Here is a 16155-nt window from a genome sequence, read left to right on the forward strand (position 1 = left end):
GAGCGGGCTCTAGTCGCTGCGGCCGAGGGAGCGGGGGCAGCCATGGGAGTGCGCGACGCGGGCCGTCTGTGGTGGGGTAGGAGCCGAGGGCCGGGCGGGATGAGGGGCCGCGGGTTTCCCCTCCCCGGGCCCCGCCGGAGTGTGGGCCCGTCGTGGCGGGAGAGCACTGGGTGCCGGGCTGAGCGGGCGACCGCTGGGGACGAGCTCCGTGCCGCCGGTCGGGGAGGGGCGAGGGCTCTGGGCCGTGCGGGCCGTGCTGTGGGGTGGGGGGCAGCGGTCGCGCCTCGGCATCTGCCGGTCCGAGCTGCTGTGCCGGCTAGGGGTGGGGGGTGCCGCCCCCGGCTGCTCGGTGGGTCACCGGAGCGCAGATAGGCGGTCTAAAGATCTTAGGAAACTGCTTATCTCTTATCCTAGTAATAAATAAATAGGTAAAGCCGCTTTGATTCCCAGTCAGCGGTGCCTGGCTGCCCCGAGCGGGGATCCAGCGCTGTGAGGGCGGTAAGGAAGTCAGGCCTGGAGACAAAAGGAGGAGTTCGTGGGGAATTGCGCTTCCCCTGCCCTCCCCCAGCTGCTGCATCTTCTGGGCTGAACAAATGGGCAAAGCCGTTCGGCAGCCCCGCTCGGACCCCTTCGCACAGACACCCGGGGTGCAGATTGTGCCCAGGGCCCGAAGGGCTGGCTCTCACTCCCCCAGATGTCCAGGGATGTGTGATCTTCAGCACACCGAGCTCTGCTGCTGAAGCTGTGGGTTATTTTAAGGAGAAAGTTCACAGAATCGTCATCATCGTCCCATAGCAAAAGCTTTTTTTTGCAGATCTTCAGAGTCACAACTTGGCTTTTCGATGAGGAGTGGTAATACTAGCATGGAGCTGGTATAATAGTATTCCTGTCTATGTAGTTATTTTATATTAGAAAACAACTTTTGAAATCAGGTTATTCTGTGAGGTTTTTTACTCAATATCAGGAACAGATTTGCATTTTCCTGGCTTAGATGCTTGTAGCAGAATGATCTTTTTTTTTGCTAAAGATTAATTTAACATTGAATATTTCACTATAGAAAGGAAAATTATGCCACCAGTTCATGAGTCATCATAATTTTTTTTAATGATGTGGTTATACGTGACTAGGTGGATTTCACCATATGCTTGCTTTTGTGAGTTCTCTTTAGCAGGTGTTTTTGCAAAGCTGGAACTTCTCTATTTAAGTGACAGAAACGACTGAGTGAACTTTGTTCAGCTTCTGAATATATTGTGCCACAGGTATCTTTAGGTGATGCTAGAATATACTGATTACAATGTAATGGTCTCGTTCCATCTAGAGAAGGGATTCTCTCTTGAGAGTGACCGTAACATTGAAGCAGCTTTTTGCATCCTTGTGTTTTTACTCTATGCCAGCAGCAGCTCATACCATAGGTCACCGTAACATGCTGTGCCAGCCACGGATTGCCCTGGAAGTCAGTTGGTCAGTGTTGAAGAAGTGCTGGTTGTGTGTGTGCACCGAAGGGAGAAAGGGCCAATCTAGTGTGTAAATCTGGTGGTGGAAACCAGCTAGGATCACCCCAAAAGAAAAGGATTGGGTCCTAGGGCTAGAAGAAGCTGTTAGGAGGGGTAGTGGTGCAATGGATAAGGGTGCTTGGTTGCAGTGTGACAATTCAGTCCTGATCCTCTGGCTGGGTAACCTGGAAGATATTATTTCTGTCAACTTTGGCCACCTGCAGAATAGGCGTAATGAAACTGACCTTTCTTGAGCAGGACTTGATGAAGCGTAGGTGATGCTGTGCAGTCTGTGTACCATGTGCTGTGGAGTTTATACATCACTGAACTGTATCTTCCTCATTCAGTTTTGAGAATGTGCAGCTTCCTCTGCAAGTTATTAACTCCTCATAGCAAAGCTGGAATTTTTTTTTTGCATAGTTCTGACTTCAGTGTCTGAGCTCTTACTCCCCCCAGTCTTTGGATTAAGAAAAGTCTTTTGCTATGTGAATTTTGTGACAGAGATGCTTGTCATCTTCTACCAAATCACCTTTTAATCCTGACTAGGTAGAAAGAAGGATTATGAAGCTTTACATGTGGTCTCAAACAATAATATCCAGAAGTATGAAGTCTTTCTTAAGAGAAAGCAATTTCCTTCTACCTTCTAATGATTTTTTTTTTTTTAGTATTCCAAGGGTGCTTGAGTTGTTAACTAGAGAGATTTAGCTATTCTCCAGTCTGTTGCTAGAGAGACAAATCGATGGTAGATTAAGATCCTCATGAGCAAGAATGAAGGACCTCCTTATTCTACCAGTATATCAAATGCTGGTCCTAAAATCAGCGTAACTGTGCTAAGACTAGTTGGGATAGTTCTGCATTATGTGATCCCATGAAAGATGTTTGAGTGCCTGCTATGCAAGAGGTATGGGCAATTGTCTTAAGAATTTCTATAAGAAAAAAACGAAAGAAAACATAGCTGATCGTGAGGATACCTATGGAAATTCTGCTGGTCTGATACCAGTAGTAGTTAGGGTTGCAACTTTGACAAAATGCTCTCTGGAGAGCTATAGTGGGAGTGGCATGACTCCAGCTAGCTTCAGGCACAGAAAGTACATTACATGATCCTGTAGAACAATTATTTGTGAGGGAATACATATATGTTACCTTAACTTCCTTTTCCTCTGGTCAAGCTGGAATCCCTTTCCCTTTTTGCCTGCTTATTTGCAATGAGAAGGGAGATGATTTAGCCATGGCAACAGGAGAGCCATAAATGTTCTGCAGGAGTGCTGATTACTTTGCTTTTTGTCCTAGGCACAGTGAGCTGCACATTATTCCTGGCAGTTAATGGTTTGTATTCGGCCAGTGATGATGTGATAGAGCTAACACCAACTAACTTCAACAAGGAGGTCATTCAGAGTGAGAGCCTGTGGCTCGTGGAATTCTACGCCCCATGGTAAGAATTACAGATGCATACTTGCTTGCTCTTATCCTGAAGGAGCAGCATAGGAATCTGGTGCTGATCAGTCCAGGGTTTCATTCAGTCATTGGTAGTACAATTATTGGTTTGGCCTCATCGGTAGCAAAATAGCTGTAGTTGGGATTCCTAGTTTAAGTGTCCTCATGAGGAGGGGAAGAAGGCAGGAATTGGTTTCAAGTTGGCAAATAGGCTGTAACAACAAAACTCTGTGTGCCATTTTACTAATTCAGTTTTTGTACTGAGATGAATAATGAAAATGACTGATCAATAGTGCAATAGATAGCTGAGAAGGCCCCTCACTTCTGTCTTTCTGAACAGGATTCTGATGTGAAAGCACAGGTCTGAATTCACCCTTAGAATTTCCAATTTCCATTGAAAAATACTGGCTTTGTGCATCTTAATTTAGCATTTCGATGTCCCATCCTGCTCGTGACCAGAGCATTGGATTGTCTTCATCTTCCATGTAAATTTTGGTGATGCATATTCCATCTTTCCACAAATTACTTGTGCTATTGCCATACAAAGTTCCACATTCTGGAGGAAAGGGCTTTTCATTGCAACAGTCTGTGCCTGGACTGAGCAGTTTAGAGGGAAGCTTTCTGTGCCTTTTCTAGTGTTATTACAGCTTTATGGGCAACAGGGAGCTTTATTGAACAGATATTAGTAAATTGGCAGCTCCTTCTTCCCTACAGACTTGTGATGCTGTGGTTATGCACTAGTTGCCAGTCAACTGTTCATCTTCTCCCCTAGACACCTCCAGGATATGATGTGCTACAAATTATTTCTAGTTAAGAAGTTAGAATAGACTTATTGGTTCTTCTCACAGGTCCATTTTGGCTTGCAAAAAGACTAGTGTGCAAATCTGAATTTTGGTGTTAATGTTTGCCCCTGTGTTTGGAAAGCCAGGTAGATTTTGAAACGTGTATGTATATAAATGTGTGTGGATGCACCTATATAATACATGTGGAGGTTTTCTTCTGAAGTCTGAGTTCTGATGTGATGTTGTGGCATTGCCTCTTCCCCTCTTAATGAGTAGATCTTCTGTCTCCTACAGTTTGCTGTGACTGACTGTTCTGTAATTGAAAACCCAACAAGACCACTCAGTACTTTGCGAAATAGTTATCAGATCTGAATTACAATTACTGTTTTGGTTTTTTTTAAAAGGTGTGGTCATTGTCAAAGACTAACCCCTGAGTGGAAGAAAGCAGCAACAGCATTAAAAGTAAGTTTAGCCTTTCAAATGTGCTTGTGACAGTGGACTGAGGAGAGTTTGGCTGTTTGTCATGTGGCTTGAGAACACGGCGGTGGGGTTTCGTCTCCAAAACTATATGACTTTAATCATACCTGTCCAGCCAGAGAAGTGGTCGGTCAGAGGCACTTAAAAGTCAGGATTTTTCTCTTTTGGTTTTTGTTTGTTTTGTTTTTTAAAGAAGCCATTGAATCATAGAGGAAGCAGGTCAATTCTGTCCTTAAGAATTCCCATTACTGTTTTCCAGGGCTGCTTTTAACAGCACCAGAAGACATTAGAATCCAGCCATGCCCCAAAATAGCATGTTTCTCTTTTCTTCCTTGCTATCTTGTCACCTGCCTCTGATGTACAAGAACAGCATGAACTGAATATTTGAACGCAGCTTTATAAGCTGTTGGTGATGGGTTTTTCCTTAATTACAGAAAACTTGGTCATGCAGCGATTTGCTGAACTCTTGCCTGTGTAAAATATATTCCCCTTCAAAATAAAAATGAAATAATAATTTAAAAAATTAGTTTGGCAGAATGAAGAAAGAAATGGACACATATGGTGTTCTGTAGCGTCTATGATTAACGCTTTTGGAAGGATAACACCTCTCTTCTGGTGACTGTTTCCTTACCCTCCTGATAACTCTCTCTCTCCAGAATGCACAAGAGTATAAAATGTGTTAAATCACTGTAGAAGTCTTGTCTTAGTTTTTGTTTTTGTTTCCACAGGGTGTAGTGAAAGTAGGTGCAGTAGATGCAGATAAGCATCAGTCCTTGGGTGGACAATATGGAGTCAGAGGGTTTCCAACTATCAAGATATTTGGAGCCAACAAAAACAAAGCAGAGGATTATCAAGGTAAATGTGATGCTCTTTCATGTGTTGCATGCTTAAAAACTTATCTGAATACAGTAATTATGGTAGCTGGTAATACTGTCTTATGTGGTGTTTCCTTCCTGTCTAGTGCTTGTAGTAACTGAGAGACAGGTGGGTGGGACTTGTTTGACCAAATTGTGTATGTCTTGGTGTTGGCTGAGAGTCCCACCTGCAGTTTGTAGATGGTGGAGGTAGACAGGCAGTTCCAAAGAATTATTCCTTTCTTCCTGTTCACTGGGATCTTGCCACAGTCACCCCCAATCTGATAGGGTGGGTAGTTAAAGAAAGTGGAGTGAAATCAATCCTGCTGCTTGTGTTTAAGTTAGTGATGTCCTCCTACTAGTACCATATCACTCACAGCCCAGTCCTGCTTTTCCTGAAAAATTCTTAGGATGAGGGACCACTAAGTTTGTAATTAAGTCAGGGACCTACCTTAAACTGACCTTTAGGTGCTTTAATCACTCATTTTGCTGCATTGCAGGTGGCAGGACAAGTGACGCCATTGTTGATGCTGCTTTAAGTGCTCTCCGGTCCCTGGTGAAAGACCGTCTTAGTGGCAGAAGCGGAGGATATAGTTCTGGGAAACAGGTATTTGAGAGAATGTGTGGGTTTATTTTAAACGGGAGACTGACCTGACTGATTGAACATTAGATCAGGACTTGTGCTCCTGATTGTTCACAAAATAGTTGAAGTTGGAAGGGACCTCTGGAGGTTGTTTAGTCCAACCCCCTGCCCAGGGCAGGGTCAGCTGGAGCAGATTGCTCAGCGCTGTGCTCTCTCAAGTTGTGAGTATCTCCAAGGACTGAGACACCACACAGACTGCACTGTCTGGGCAACCTGTTCCACTGTTTGACCACTCTCACGGTAGAAAATTTTTTGCTTATGAAATTCTTGTATTTCCACTTATGCCTCTTTCATCTTGTCACTTGGCATTGCAGGTAAGAGTTTGTTTTCTTTATTCCCTTCCACTTGGGTATTTATATACAAAGATAGGATCCATGCTGAGCCTTCTCCTCAGCTGAGCAATCCCGGCTTTTTTGACCTGTCATCATGTCAGATGCTCGGAGCCCTCAATCGGCTTTTACCCTTGGCTGGCCTTGCTCCAGTGCGTGCATGCCTCTTGCACTGGGGAGCCCAGAACTGGACCCGGCACTCCAGATGTTTCACACAGTGCTGAGCAGAGGGAAAGGTCACCTCCCCAGACCTGCTGGTAACTCTCTGTGTAAAGCAGCTCAAGAGGATGTTGGCCACCTTTGCCACAGGGGTGCGTTGCTGGCCCACGTTTAACTTGTCCATCAGGATCCCCAGGTCTCTCTGAAAAGCTCCTTTCCAGCCAGTCAGTCCCCAGTGTGTACTGGTGCATGGGGTTATTCTTCCCAGGTGCAAGACTTTGCATCTGCCTTTGAACTCTGAGGTCCCTGTTAGCCCATTCTCTTAACTAGTTGAGGTATCATTTGCCTAGTCCTAGTCTAAGCTGGGTGGTTGAGGCTTTTTTAAATTTGGTAGTGTTCTTCTGAATTTGGCTTGCTGGATTTCTCCGTGAAGGTAACTTAAAAAGCTTCTGGCTCCTACTGCTGTTCCTAAATCACAGAGCAAGTACACACTGACATCTCAGGTTGGCCAGATAGACCTGGGTGTACAGTACGCTGTGGTGTGTATTGCACTTGCATGTGTTTGTTTCTTCTGGAAACCAGGCCACGGTGGGACTGAAAGATTGGAGAGTACTCTGTTTTCAGACAGATCAGAGCATGAGGAACTGGGGAAGTGCTCCCACATTTTGTTAGTCAGTTTGACCTGATTTCTTTTTTTTTTTTTTCCCCTTATGGTTAAGAGAAGGTTCACTTGCTGTTTCTTTGAAGTGCCGTGGGAGTAGGCTGTGTGTATCGTCAGTTCTAAAATGGGAAAGTTCTGTGACCTAACACTGACTGCCTGTTTTGTGTCTCATTTAAATAAAGACAATTTGGTACAACATGACACACAGGAGATGGCTTGTGTGGGAAATGAATTTTGGCTGTTTCTTATGTGAGGGTCTGTTTGTTTCTTGCAGAGCCGAGAAAGCGGAGGTGGAGATAAAAAGGATGTGATTGAACTGACTGATGACAGCTTTGATAAGAACGTCATAAATAGTGATGATGTGTGGATGGTGGAGTTTTATGCCCCATGGTGTGGGCACTGCAAAAAGTAAATGAGGTTTTTCTTTGACATTTTAGTTCCTATTTATGCTCATTTTTGTGCAATATGCTTAATCCTCTAAAAGGGACCTTGCATCTCTGGTATATCAGAAGTGGGATGTTCTGTAAGGTGTTTTAACAAAACTGTGGGCTTGGTGCTGCTCTGGCTGTACTCCAATTTGGCAGTAAAATTCCCAGTTACCAGTGGAAATAAGATCTGGAGGTTATACTAACTTTTTCATTCCTTAAGATGCAGGACTTCAGTCTCATTTGGAATAACTCTCCTAGCTGTCATTCTCTGCAGAATCTTTATTCTTTTTCTGAGTGGAGTATGCTACATACTGTTGTTCTATACTTTTGCTAGCTCTAAGCACTTATACTGTGGTTTTCAGCTTGGAGCCAGAATGGGCAGCTGCTGCCACTGAGGTGAAGGAACAAACAAAGGGCAAAGTAAAGCTGGCTGCAGTAGATGCAACAGTCAATCAGATGCTGGCAAGCCGATATGGGGTAAGTGTGTTCAGCAGCAGTTTCAATTTGCTTTCAATCTCTAAGTCAGATTTCCATTTAATGCTTACTGAACTGTTCCTTGATCTGGTACCACTTAAATGTTTTGTTCTAAAAATAATGTTGAGTGATGCATACCACTTTTCCACAAATAATTCATTCCTGAATGTCAGTAACAGTATAAATAAATGTGGTGAGAGGAAAGGGATAAATCTGGATGTTGCTGATGAAAGAGGCTGTTTATTTCCATAAGGTCCATAATTGTCCCCACAGACAAATTGGGAAACTAATGTCTAAGAAATACAGAGAGTGAAGACAGTCTTCCTGGTACTTTAACCTGCTGTGCTTGGTGTGTCTAATCTGAGATTGAATTTTGCTGATTTGTTAGGCCTAAAACTTGAAACAGTGTTTCAGAGTACCTTAGCGTTGTTTTGAATTGCTACACTAGTAGGAAGCTACAAATTGTTCCAGTTCAGTAGCAACCTGGTGTGAGACTTGCAGATGTTAAATCTTTTCCCTCTTAATCTAGAACACATCAGAGTAGCAGAGAAATTCCACTGTAAACATTCAGATTTACTTGAGCTGATGGCTTAAAATCGTCTTGCAGATTCGTGGATTTCCCACAATTAAAATATTCCAGAAAGGAGAAGACCCTGTTGATTATGATGGTGGCAGAACTAGATCTGATATTGTTGCTCGTGCTCTGGATCTGTTTTCTGATAATGCCCCACCACCTGAGCTCCTGGAGGTACCTTTACATTATTTTCTCAAACTGCTTTTCAATCGTATCCTTTGCAGCGGTTTTTTACAGGACTGTAAATAAAACAGCTTGAGGGTAGTGCTTATGTGCTGCCTCTTTTTAGGAACAATTGAAAAGGTTGGGTTCTGTGCCCTATCTTTCTCTTACAACAAGAGAGCAAGGTTTTGTCATTTGTAAGCCATTCATTAGAAGTTGCATGATGACTAACCTTGCTTGTTGTCCAAAAAACTCCATGCTCTTTATGGTGACTTCTTGTTTCAGCTCGATGTTGGTAGATTTGAAATGGTGGTCAGTTTTTTTCTACAAAGTGAGGTGAATGCAAGACAATCCATTGGGGTGCAGGAAGAAAAAGAATTTGTACCATTAATAAATGAAAAAAAAAATAAAAATCACAGAATGGTTGAGGTTGGAAGGGACCTCTGGAGATCATCTAGTCCAACCCACCTGCTAAAGCAGGTTCACTCAGCAGATCACACAGGAATGTGTCCAGGTGGGTTTTGAATGTCTCTAGAGAATGAGACTCCACAACCTCTCTGGGCACCCTGTTCCAGTGCTCTGGCATCTTCGAAGTAAAGAAGTTTTTCCGCATATTCAGATGGAACCTCCTGCACTTCAGTCTATGCCCATTGCCCCTCATCCTATTGTTGGGCACCACTGAAAGGAGTCTGGTCCCATCCTCTTGACACCCACCCCTGATATTTATAAACATTGATAAAATCCCCTCTCATCCTTCTCCAGGCTGAATGGTGTTTATTTCATCTTTGTCATCCTTTTAAAATGTCTGTATTCTGTATGCCTTATAATGTATATAAATTTAGTACAGTAGTGCATGTGTATAATTGATATTCATATTTTTGGGCTGTGTGCTTAGAATTTTTTTTTACTGGTAGCAGTGCACAATCAAAGCTTGGAGACCACTGATGTAGATAAATGGATTTTGGGGTAGATCACACGACTGGTATTGCTCTGTTAATGTTGATTAAATGTCCTCACCTTCAGCAAATGCTGCACCCTGCTGGCTCCCCTTTTGCTGGCAGTGCCATGAGTGAAACTTACAGGCGTATGCTTAGGTCTGGGTGTGCTGATTCCAGCTCTGGTCCAAGGACAGTGACTTTGAGCAAGAAGTGACATCTTACTGTACTCTCTGTAAGCCTCATTTGGTACTGCTTACATTTTTTTTTTGCTGCAAGTCTCAACAGAAGACTTTGAACTCTTTATAATTAGTCTTGTGTTGGGGAACCAGTGAAGTAATAGAAGCTTGCAAGCTGTTGTGTCGAGTTGTTTCAATGTTTATTATCTTGTAGGAAGGAGTTGGTAGGCTGTTGGAGGGAATAGCAGTCACAGCTGGGTAACCAAGTATTACTCTCATTAACCTTCTGGTGCTTTCTTCTAGATAACTAGTGAAGATGTTCTGAAGAGCACCTGTGATGCTCATCAGCTCTGCATCATTTCTGTCCTGCCTCATATTCTTGATACAGGTAGACATACAAGCAAACAGACTTCTGTATGAATTTGTCACTTAAACACGTAGTTGTGGGTCTTTTAACTTGCTCAATTCTGTCTAAAACCAGGAGCTTCAGGACGGAATTCTTACCTGGATGTCATGTTAAAAATGGCTGAAAAATACAAAAAGAAAATGTGGGGGTAAGTGTCACTGTAGACTGGTCATCTTGGAAAAGATGTGAGCATTTTTAGAGGTAAAGCAATAGAATTTGTGTGATAGTGATTTATCTGCAGGTGAGAGTTGTTCCTTGTTCAGGATAGTATATCTTGGTATTTCACTAACTGTACTGTGGAAGGGGATCCTGTGGCTTTAGAATAAACTGCTGATTTAAAAAAAAAAAAAATTCATCCACCTCTCAAATCCTGCATTTACTCTCTTCTCAAGTGGACATTAGGATCTCTGGGAAATGAGAATTGTTCTGACACTGACTGCTGTGAAAAGGGGGCAAAATGGCATGAAAGCCTGGGGGGAAATACTGAGATTGGCTGATTCCAGAGATTCTTCAGGGGACCTGTTAAGTATTAGAGGAACTGAGACCTGACCAGTAAGGAACTAATACTGAGTGAAATATTGGTCTTACAGTCTTTTGCCAGAAATCCTCTACAGTGGGATTTGGGCAGTACTTTGTCACCTTTAGATCTGTGACTTGAGCCCTTTTAAACCTTGCTTAATATAGGCTAAAGTGTAGTGATTTGTTCAGATTGGTAACATAGTTCTTTCCCTGGACTGCCTTTAATGGGGGTTCTTCTGATCCAGCTTTCAGTGGCTGTGAGCACTGGGCTGGCCCAGAGGAGTTTTCTTCTGTTACATGGTTCAAGATGGGGACCTGCTGTTCCCTGCCGACTTCAGTAACAGTTGACACTGTCAAGGGCAGTTCAGAGCCCAGCTTGAACTCTGCAGGGTTGCAGGAGATGTCTGACTTCAAACTGACTGTAGTGCCTATCTTAATTACTCATTTTCTATTTTATCTCTTCTTCAAGGTGGCTGTGGACAGAAGCAGGTGCTCAGTCAGATCTTGAGAGTTCCTTGGGGATTGGAGGCTTTGGGTATCCAGCGATGGCAGCTGTTAATGCTCGGAAAATGAAGTTTGCCCTTCTGAAAGGATCATTCAGTGAGCAAGGGATTAATGAGTTTCTCAGGTATGAAATCTTCAAGTGACTTCAATCTTTCTGTAACTGGGGCTGTTACTCTTTAGACCAAAATCAGGCTTTCCTGCATCAGATAAGACTTGCACATTAGGAGAATTAAGTTGATGGCTATTCACTAGAGTAGTGAATTATTTCAGTGGGAATTGCAACTAACAAAGGAGTCTCTACCTTTTTGTGGTGGGCAGAATCAAGAAGTTGGACATTTAGATTTAAATGATAGTTTTAGCACAACTTTTGAAAAGAGTGTGAAAACGGAAGTGAGCTTTGATCTTGAAAAACTCTGGTGCTGTGGTAAGCCAATAAATTTATGAGATTTGGTCATTAATTATTAATTCAAATGGTGCATTCTGATTAGTAATTGGGCAGTTCTCAGTTTGGGAATCTGGCGCTGCTGAGGTTCTGGAGGTTCTGTATGTTGCTGTTCCTCTTTCTGGTTTGGTCTGGTCCTGTCTTCCCTTTCCCTGTTCCCTTGGCATCTGACAAACTATTTGGAGGAGCTGAAGCAATCCGTCCAAAAAGTCAGTAGCTCTCTGCTCAGCTGAAGTTCTGTGAAACTGCCTCTTGTGTAGCTGGGCAAGAGCCAGGGCTGAGAAGAACTGAACTGGGAAAGGGAATGGAAAGGGGGACAGAAGGTGGAAGCAGCACCAAAACAGAGCAGCTAAACTTAAACTGTTACTTAAGCATGCTCAAAGTGTAGTGGGAACTCTGCTTCTGGGTAAAACACCAGCTGCCATAAGGTATGTAAGAGCCTTTCGGAGCTTACCTCAGCAGTGTTATTTCCATGTCCTTACTTGGAGAGTGGCAGAGGACAGTCAGAATTGCGAAAGCAAATACAACAGGCTCTCCTTACCTTGCCATAAGAAGCACATAAATTGAACTTTGTTCTTGCTGGATTAGTGAAAACAGTACTATATTCTCCTACCTATGTAAGTGATCAGACTTTCTTCTTAATGCCAAAAAGGGAACATTCGCAGAGTGCCAAGTAAAATTTGGGATGCAAGGAGAGTAATACCAGACAGTCTGTACTAATGCACGTGAGAGAAGTGTCTGCCTTTCTCAGGCATGATAAATTCTCTTAGTCTATAAAATCCATCTTAGTGAAGCCTTTCCTGGTGAGGGTGGATGGTGCTTCCAGGCCACAACAGCCAACTTAACAGCTTATATTGCATTAGATAATTGGTTTGGTATTGTCCTATTACAGAGCAATACTTGCTAGAATAATCTTACTTGATACTTCAGCTCAGCTGTGCTGCCTAGAGAAAGCAGTACAGTCACAGCTGGTGTATCTGGCTGTCAGCTCAGCTTGCTGCATGCAGCTTTTTAATCTGATAGGCAGTCTCAATGGTAGTGACTAAAAGTAAGGAAATCACTGCAATGAGCATGAAAGTTGTAGATGCCACCTAGGAAGGAACGCTTATTCAGTCTTATTTGCCTCTGAAAGAATGCAAAGGGATTAGCTCTTCAGGACTTGAATGTTAGGATTTTTGAGCACGCATAAGCAGAGTGCAAGTTGGGATGTCTTGAAGCAGAAGCTGGTTACCCCAGACCTATTATAACCCATAGAGGCTTAGTCTCCACTAAAATCTCTCACAATTTCAAGTAACAGTTGCAAGTGACTTTGAAAACTAGAATTATAGACTCCTGTTGGAGTTGGCTTCAGTGATAAACACCACACTGTTAATGGGGTTGTGTTTGTCCATGATTTTTCTACTCCTGAAAAATGAAACAGTGTAGCTCACATAGTTTGTCTCTTTGGATCCAGTTGTAAATTTGCAATGCTGCTTTGAGGGCTCAATCATCTTCTGCTTCTCAATTTGAAAAGCTTTTTGCCTCCAGATGGTTTAGATTGGCTTCAAGAGATGTAAGCGGATCTCAAAGTTGACATCCTTTTATTTGAAGCAGGCACTGTTCCAGGCAGTTGGCAACTGGAGAAATTTCTTAAATTTAACTACTTTTTTTTTTTTTTTTCCCCCCCTCAGGGAACTATCTGTTGGTCGTGGCTCTACAGCACCAGTAGGTGGTGGAGCTTTCCCTAAAATTCATTCAGTTGAACCTTGGGATGGCAAAGATGGTGAGGTAAGAGGTCCTCCATCTCTAAAAGAGCTGATGATTTGCTAGGTTCAGAAGTGAGTGGACAGAGTGACTAGCAACTGGCAATGTGAAAATTCTTGTTTTTCAGAGACTTTGGCAAGTTGTGTTGATAGCGGCAGGATATAGGAATAATAGGAATATAGGATATAGGATATATAGGATAGGATATAGGATAATAGGAAACCAGACCACACAACAGATTAATTGTATGACATTGTGGGCAGATACTCCTGCCCAGCTGTTAGGATGTAATCTGAAAGCTGAATCACTTGAGGCCGAAACCTGTTATTACCCATGCTGAGTAGGGGAGGTGGCAGTGTGTGCATTCAAGACCCAAAAGTCTGTGGAGGCTTTAGTTTTGCAATAAGCTGACCTTGCCATCAAAGTCTTAATGTCAGAAAGCTTGCAAGGTAAAGCCCGTGTAATAACACAGTGATTGAGTATGTTCTTAAGGTTCAGCATTGCTGTAAAAAACAAAGTTGCTACAATCTATTTCAGATGGAATCAAAATATAGAATATGGTAGTAGTTTATCTGTATGTCTTTATCTGGAGTATTTTTATTAGTAGAAAACAACCTCCCGCTCTAAACTCTGATCACTTGTTCTGGGCTTACTACACTTTGAGGCTTCTATGAATGAAAGAGATGACAGGTGGGAGCTTTACTCTCAGGATGAAGTAAGCATCTTTCAGAGTCAAGTGATGTAGCAATGTTAAGCACTTCTAAACGTGTGCTCAAAACCTTCCCTTTTTCACAGCTTCCAGTTGAAGATGATATCGATCTCAGTGATGTGGATCTGGATGACTGGGATAAAGATGAGCTGTGAGATCTTCAGGAAACTTCTTTTCTTGGGAGAGTTTGTGCAGTAGTTTGCAACCTGGTTCACAATCAGATGGATATTCCAGTGGCCTTTTTATGGAGAAATAGCACGTGATATGCTGTGCTATTTGATGCACTGCAGCAATGAACTGGACACATCTCAAGAAAACATTGCAGAAATTCTATGAATTGTCAAAACCAGTAAACTTGATTGTATTCTGTGTAATGAATATTTTGAGGGCAACATGGATATTTCTTTGGAACATCTTGGGTTTTATTTTGTTGATAGTGTGCTGTTTGAGTGTTACTGGAGGCTGTTAGTGTAACCCATTTTAAATGTGATTTTTTTTTTTTTCCTTCTTATGGGGTGGAACCTGGTCAACTTCTGTTTCACCTAAGGAATAAAAATATTTTTGACACACAGTGTTAGTCTTGTATAGAGTGACAAAAGTGCACATGACAAAAAGTATCCCATTTTGGGTAATGCTTGGAAAAATGAACCATAGAATAGAGAGGCTGGTGGAGAAGGGGGTCCTAAACCACCCCTTTCCTGTAAACGATCCTGACAGTTTGGTCTAAGGCCTAATTAGATGGACAATCTTAGTTTAAATGCTCTTTAGTCTTCCTTTTCCTATTCCTTCTCAGGGGCTCGCTCTTTCTTTGTGCTGGACTTGGTAAGACCATTACTACAATGGAAGTGGGGTTGCTGCTGCAATGAGGGACACTGTGAGTTGTTGGTCTTTTCCCCAGGATTAGCTAATCCCTATTTGAGGGCTTGAGGATTTCCAGGTGCTAACAGAACAACACCATGGTGCTGTCTCCAGCAAGTGGCATCCAATGTTTCTTCACTGCCCATCTGGTATTGTTTTGATTTGAAATTGCTATTTCCTTGGAAGGGGAATCAGGACTGGGAATAGGAATGGTTACTGCTTCTTTTTTTTAATAAAAATACGATAGTATTTGTTGCTCTCCATGTCTTGCGTATCAGTGTCTAGTGAAGTGACCCTCGTGATCAGCTTGTATGTAAGTATGGAATTAAAGAACTGAAAGTTGCCCCTTCTTTCAAGGAAATAACTTATGTATATTTGTCACCCATAGCTCGCTTGTGTGAAGGGCACCAAGAACCACTGGTAGCCAATGGTAACTGGAGTGCTGATTTGGGGCAGGAAATGTGCCCCAGCTCTAAATCATCCAGCAGAAGAGATCTAATGGGAAGTGTTCTAACTGAACAAAACTAAACTTACTTGGGACTGTTAAGTCATAATACAATAAGTTCCACAGCAATCTTTCTTAAGCTTTATTCTTTTTTTTAATTAAAAAAACCTTTGGGTTTTGTTCTGATGCTTTCTATTTTTTCTGGTTTAGTTTGGGTTGTGTTGTGGTGTGTGGTTTTTTTTTTTAAAGCTTGCTTTGTTAGAAAAACAAAGGTGTACGCACCTAGTAGATCCATTAGCCACCACACTTCTTAAATTGTTTTATTTCAGGTCCAACAGATATTCCATCTTTGTAACTTACCAAAACCAAATAAATACTACCATAGTACCTCCTGCCTCTAAAATATTTTTTTAAAACTATGAACAAGACATTTATACTGAATCCACTGTAAAAGTTATTGCAAGTTGTAGGAAGATCTCACACAATTATCCTACTGCAGCATCTGCATTTTAATTTGACTTTCAGCAGCTGAAGATTGTTTTACTGTAACGTTAGGGTCTTGAAAATGAATAAATGAAGCTTGAGCAATTTATTTTTAACTAGAGTCAAGAAGGCTGAGGTCAATCTTGAAATAGACGTAAGGATAGTATTCCTGATTACTCAGTTGTAACCCAGGGATGTCCATACCAGGCTGCAAAAGGAAACGATGTGACTTTAGTACCAGAAAGCTGACTGTTGCATGGTTCCAGGCTATAGTGGATTGCTTTTGTGCTCCTCTTCCGCAGGTGGAAGGGAGTTTTGTGTTTGTGCTTAAGATGGGGAATTCACCACTGAGAATCTGGTGTTTGCTTGGTGTGTTGGGGGCTGCCTGATGCAGTTAGCATTGAGAAGTCACGCTTGGTTGCAACCATATGAACACAAATTGCGGCATTTTTGTGTGCTTCA

At 42.4% G+C, this 16155-nt stretch overlaps 2 protein-coding genes across 3 annotated transcripts in view; one reads left to right on the forward strand and one right to left on the reverse strand.

Annotated features, from left to right (window-relative positions):
• PDIA6 (protein disulfide isomerase family A member 6) lies at nucleotides 1-15597 on the forward strand. Its single transcript, XM_065632155.1, has 13 exons — nucleotides 1-76; nucleotides 2784-2925; nucleotides 4114-4171; nucleotides 4915-5041; nucleotides 5541-5647; nucleotides 7107-7240; nucleotides 7623-7737; nucleotides 8342-8482; nucleotides 9888-9972; nucleotides 10066-10138; nucleotides 10979-11137; nucleotides 13126-13222; nucleotides 13994-15597. Exons 1-13 carry the CDS (start codon nucleotides 43-45, stop codon nucleotides 14060-14062), a joined length of 1341 nt encoding a protein of 446 aa, XP_065488227.1. The 5' UTR covers nucleotides 1-42; the 3' UTR covers nucleotides 14063-15597.
• Nucleotides 15514-16155, reverse strand: part of ATP6V1C2 (ATPase H+ transporting V1 subunit C2) — a 19694-nt gene continuing 19052 nt past the window's right edge. For both annotated transcript variants that reach the window (XM_065632157.1, XM_065632156.1), the window contains one exon: nucleotides 15514-15901. In XM_065632157.1, coding sequence (XP_065488229.1) covers nucleotides 15806-15901 — 96 coding nt within the window. In that variant the 3' untranslated portion in view covers nucleotides 15514-15805. The remainder of the gene's footprint in view (nucleotides 15902-16155) is intronic.

Source organism: Caloenas nicobarica, chromosome 3 (assembly GCF_036013445.1).
Source record: "Caloenas nicobarica isolate bCalNic1 chromosome 3, bCalNic1.hap1, whole genome shotgun sequence".
NCBI lineage: Eukaryota > Metazoa > Chordata > Aves > Columbiformes > Columbidae > Caloenas > Caloenas nicobarica.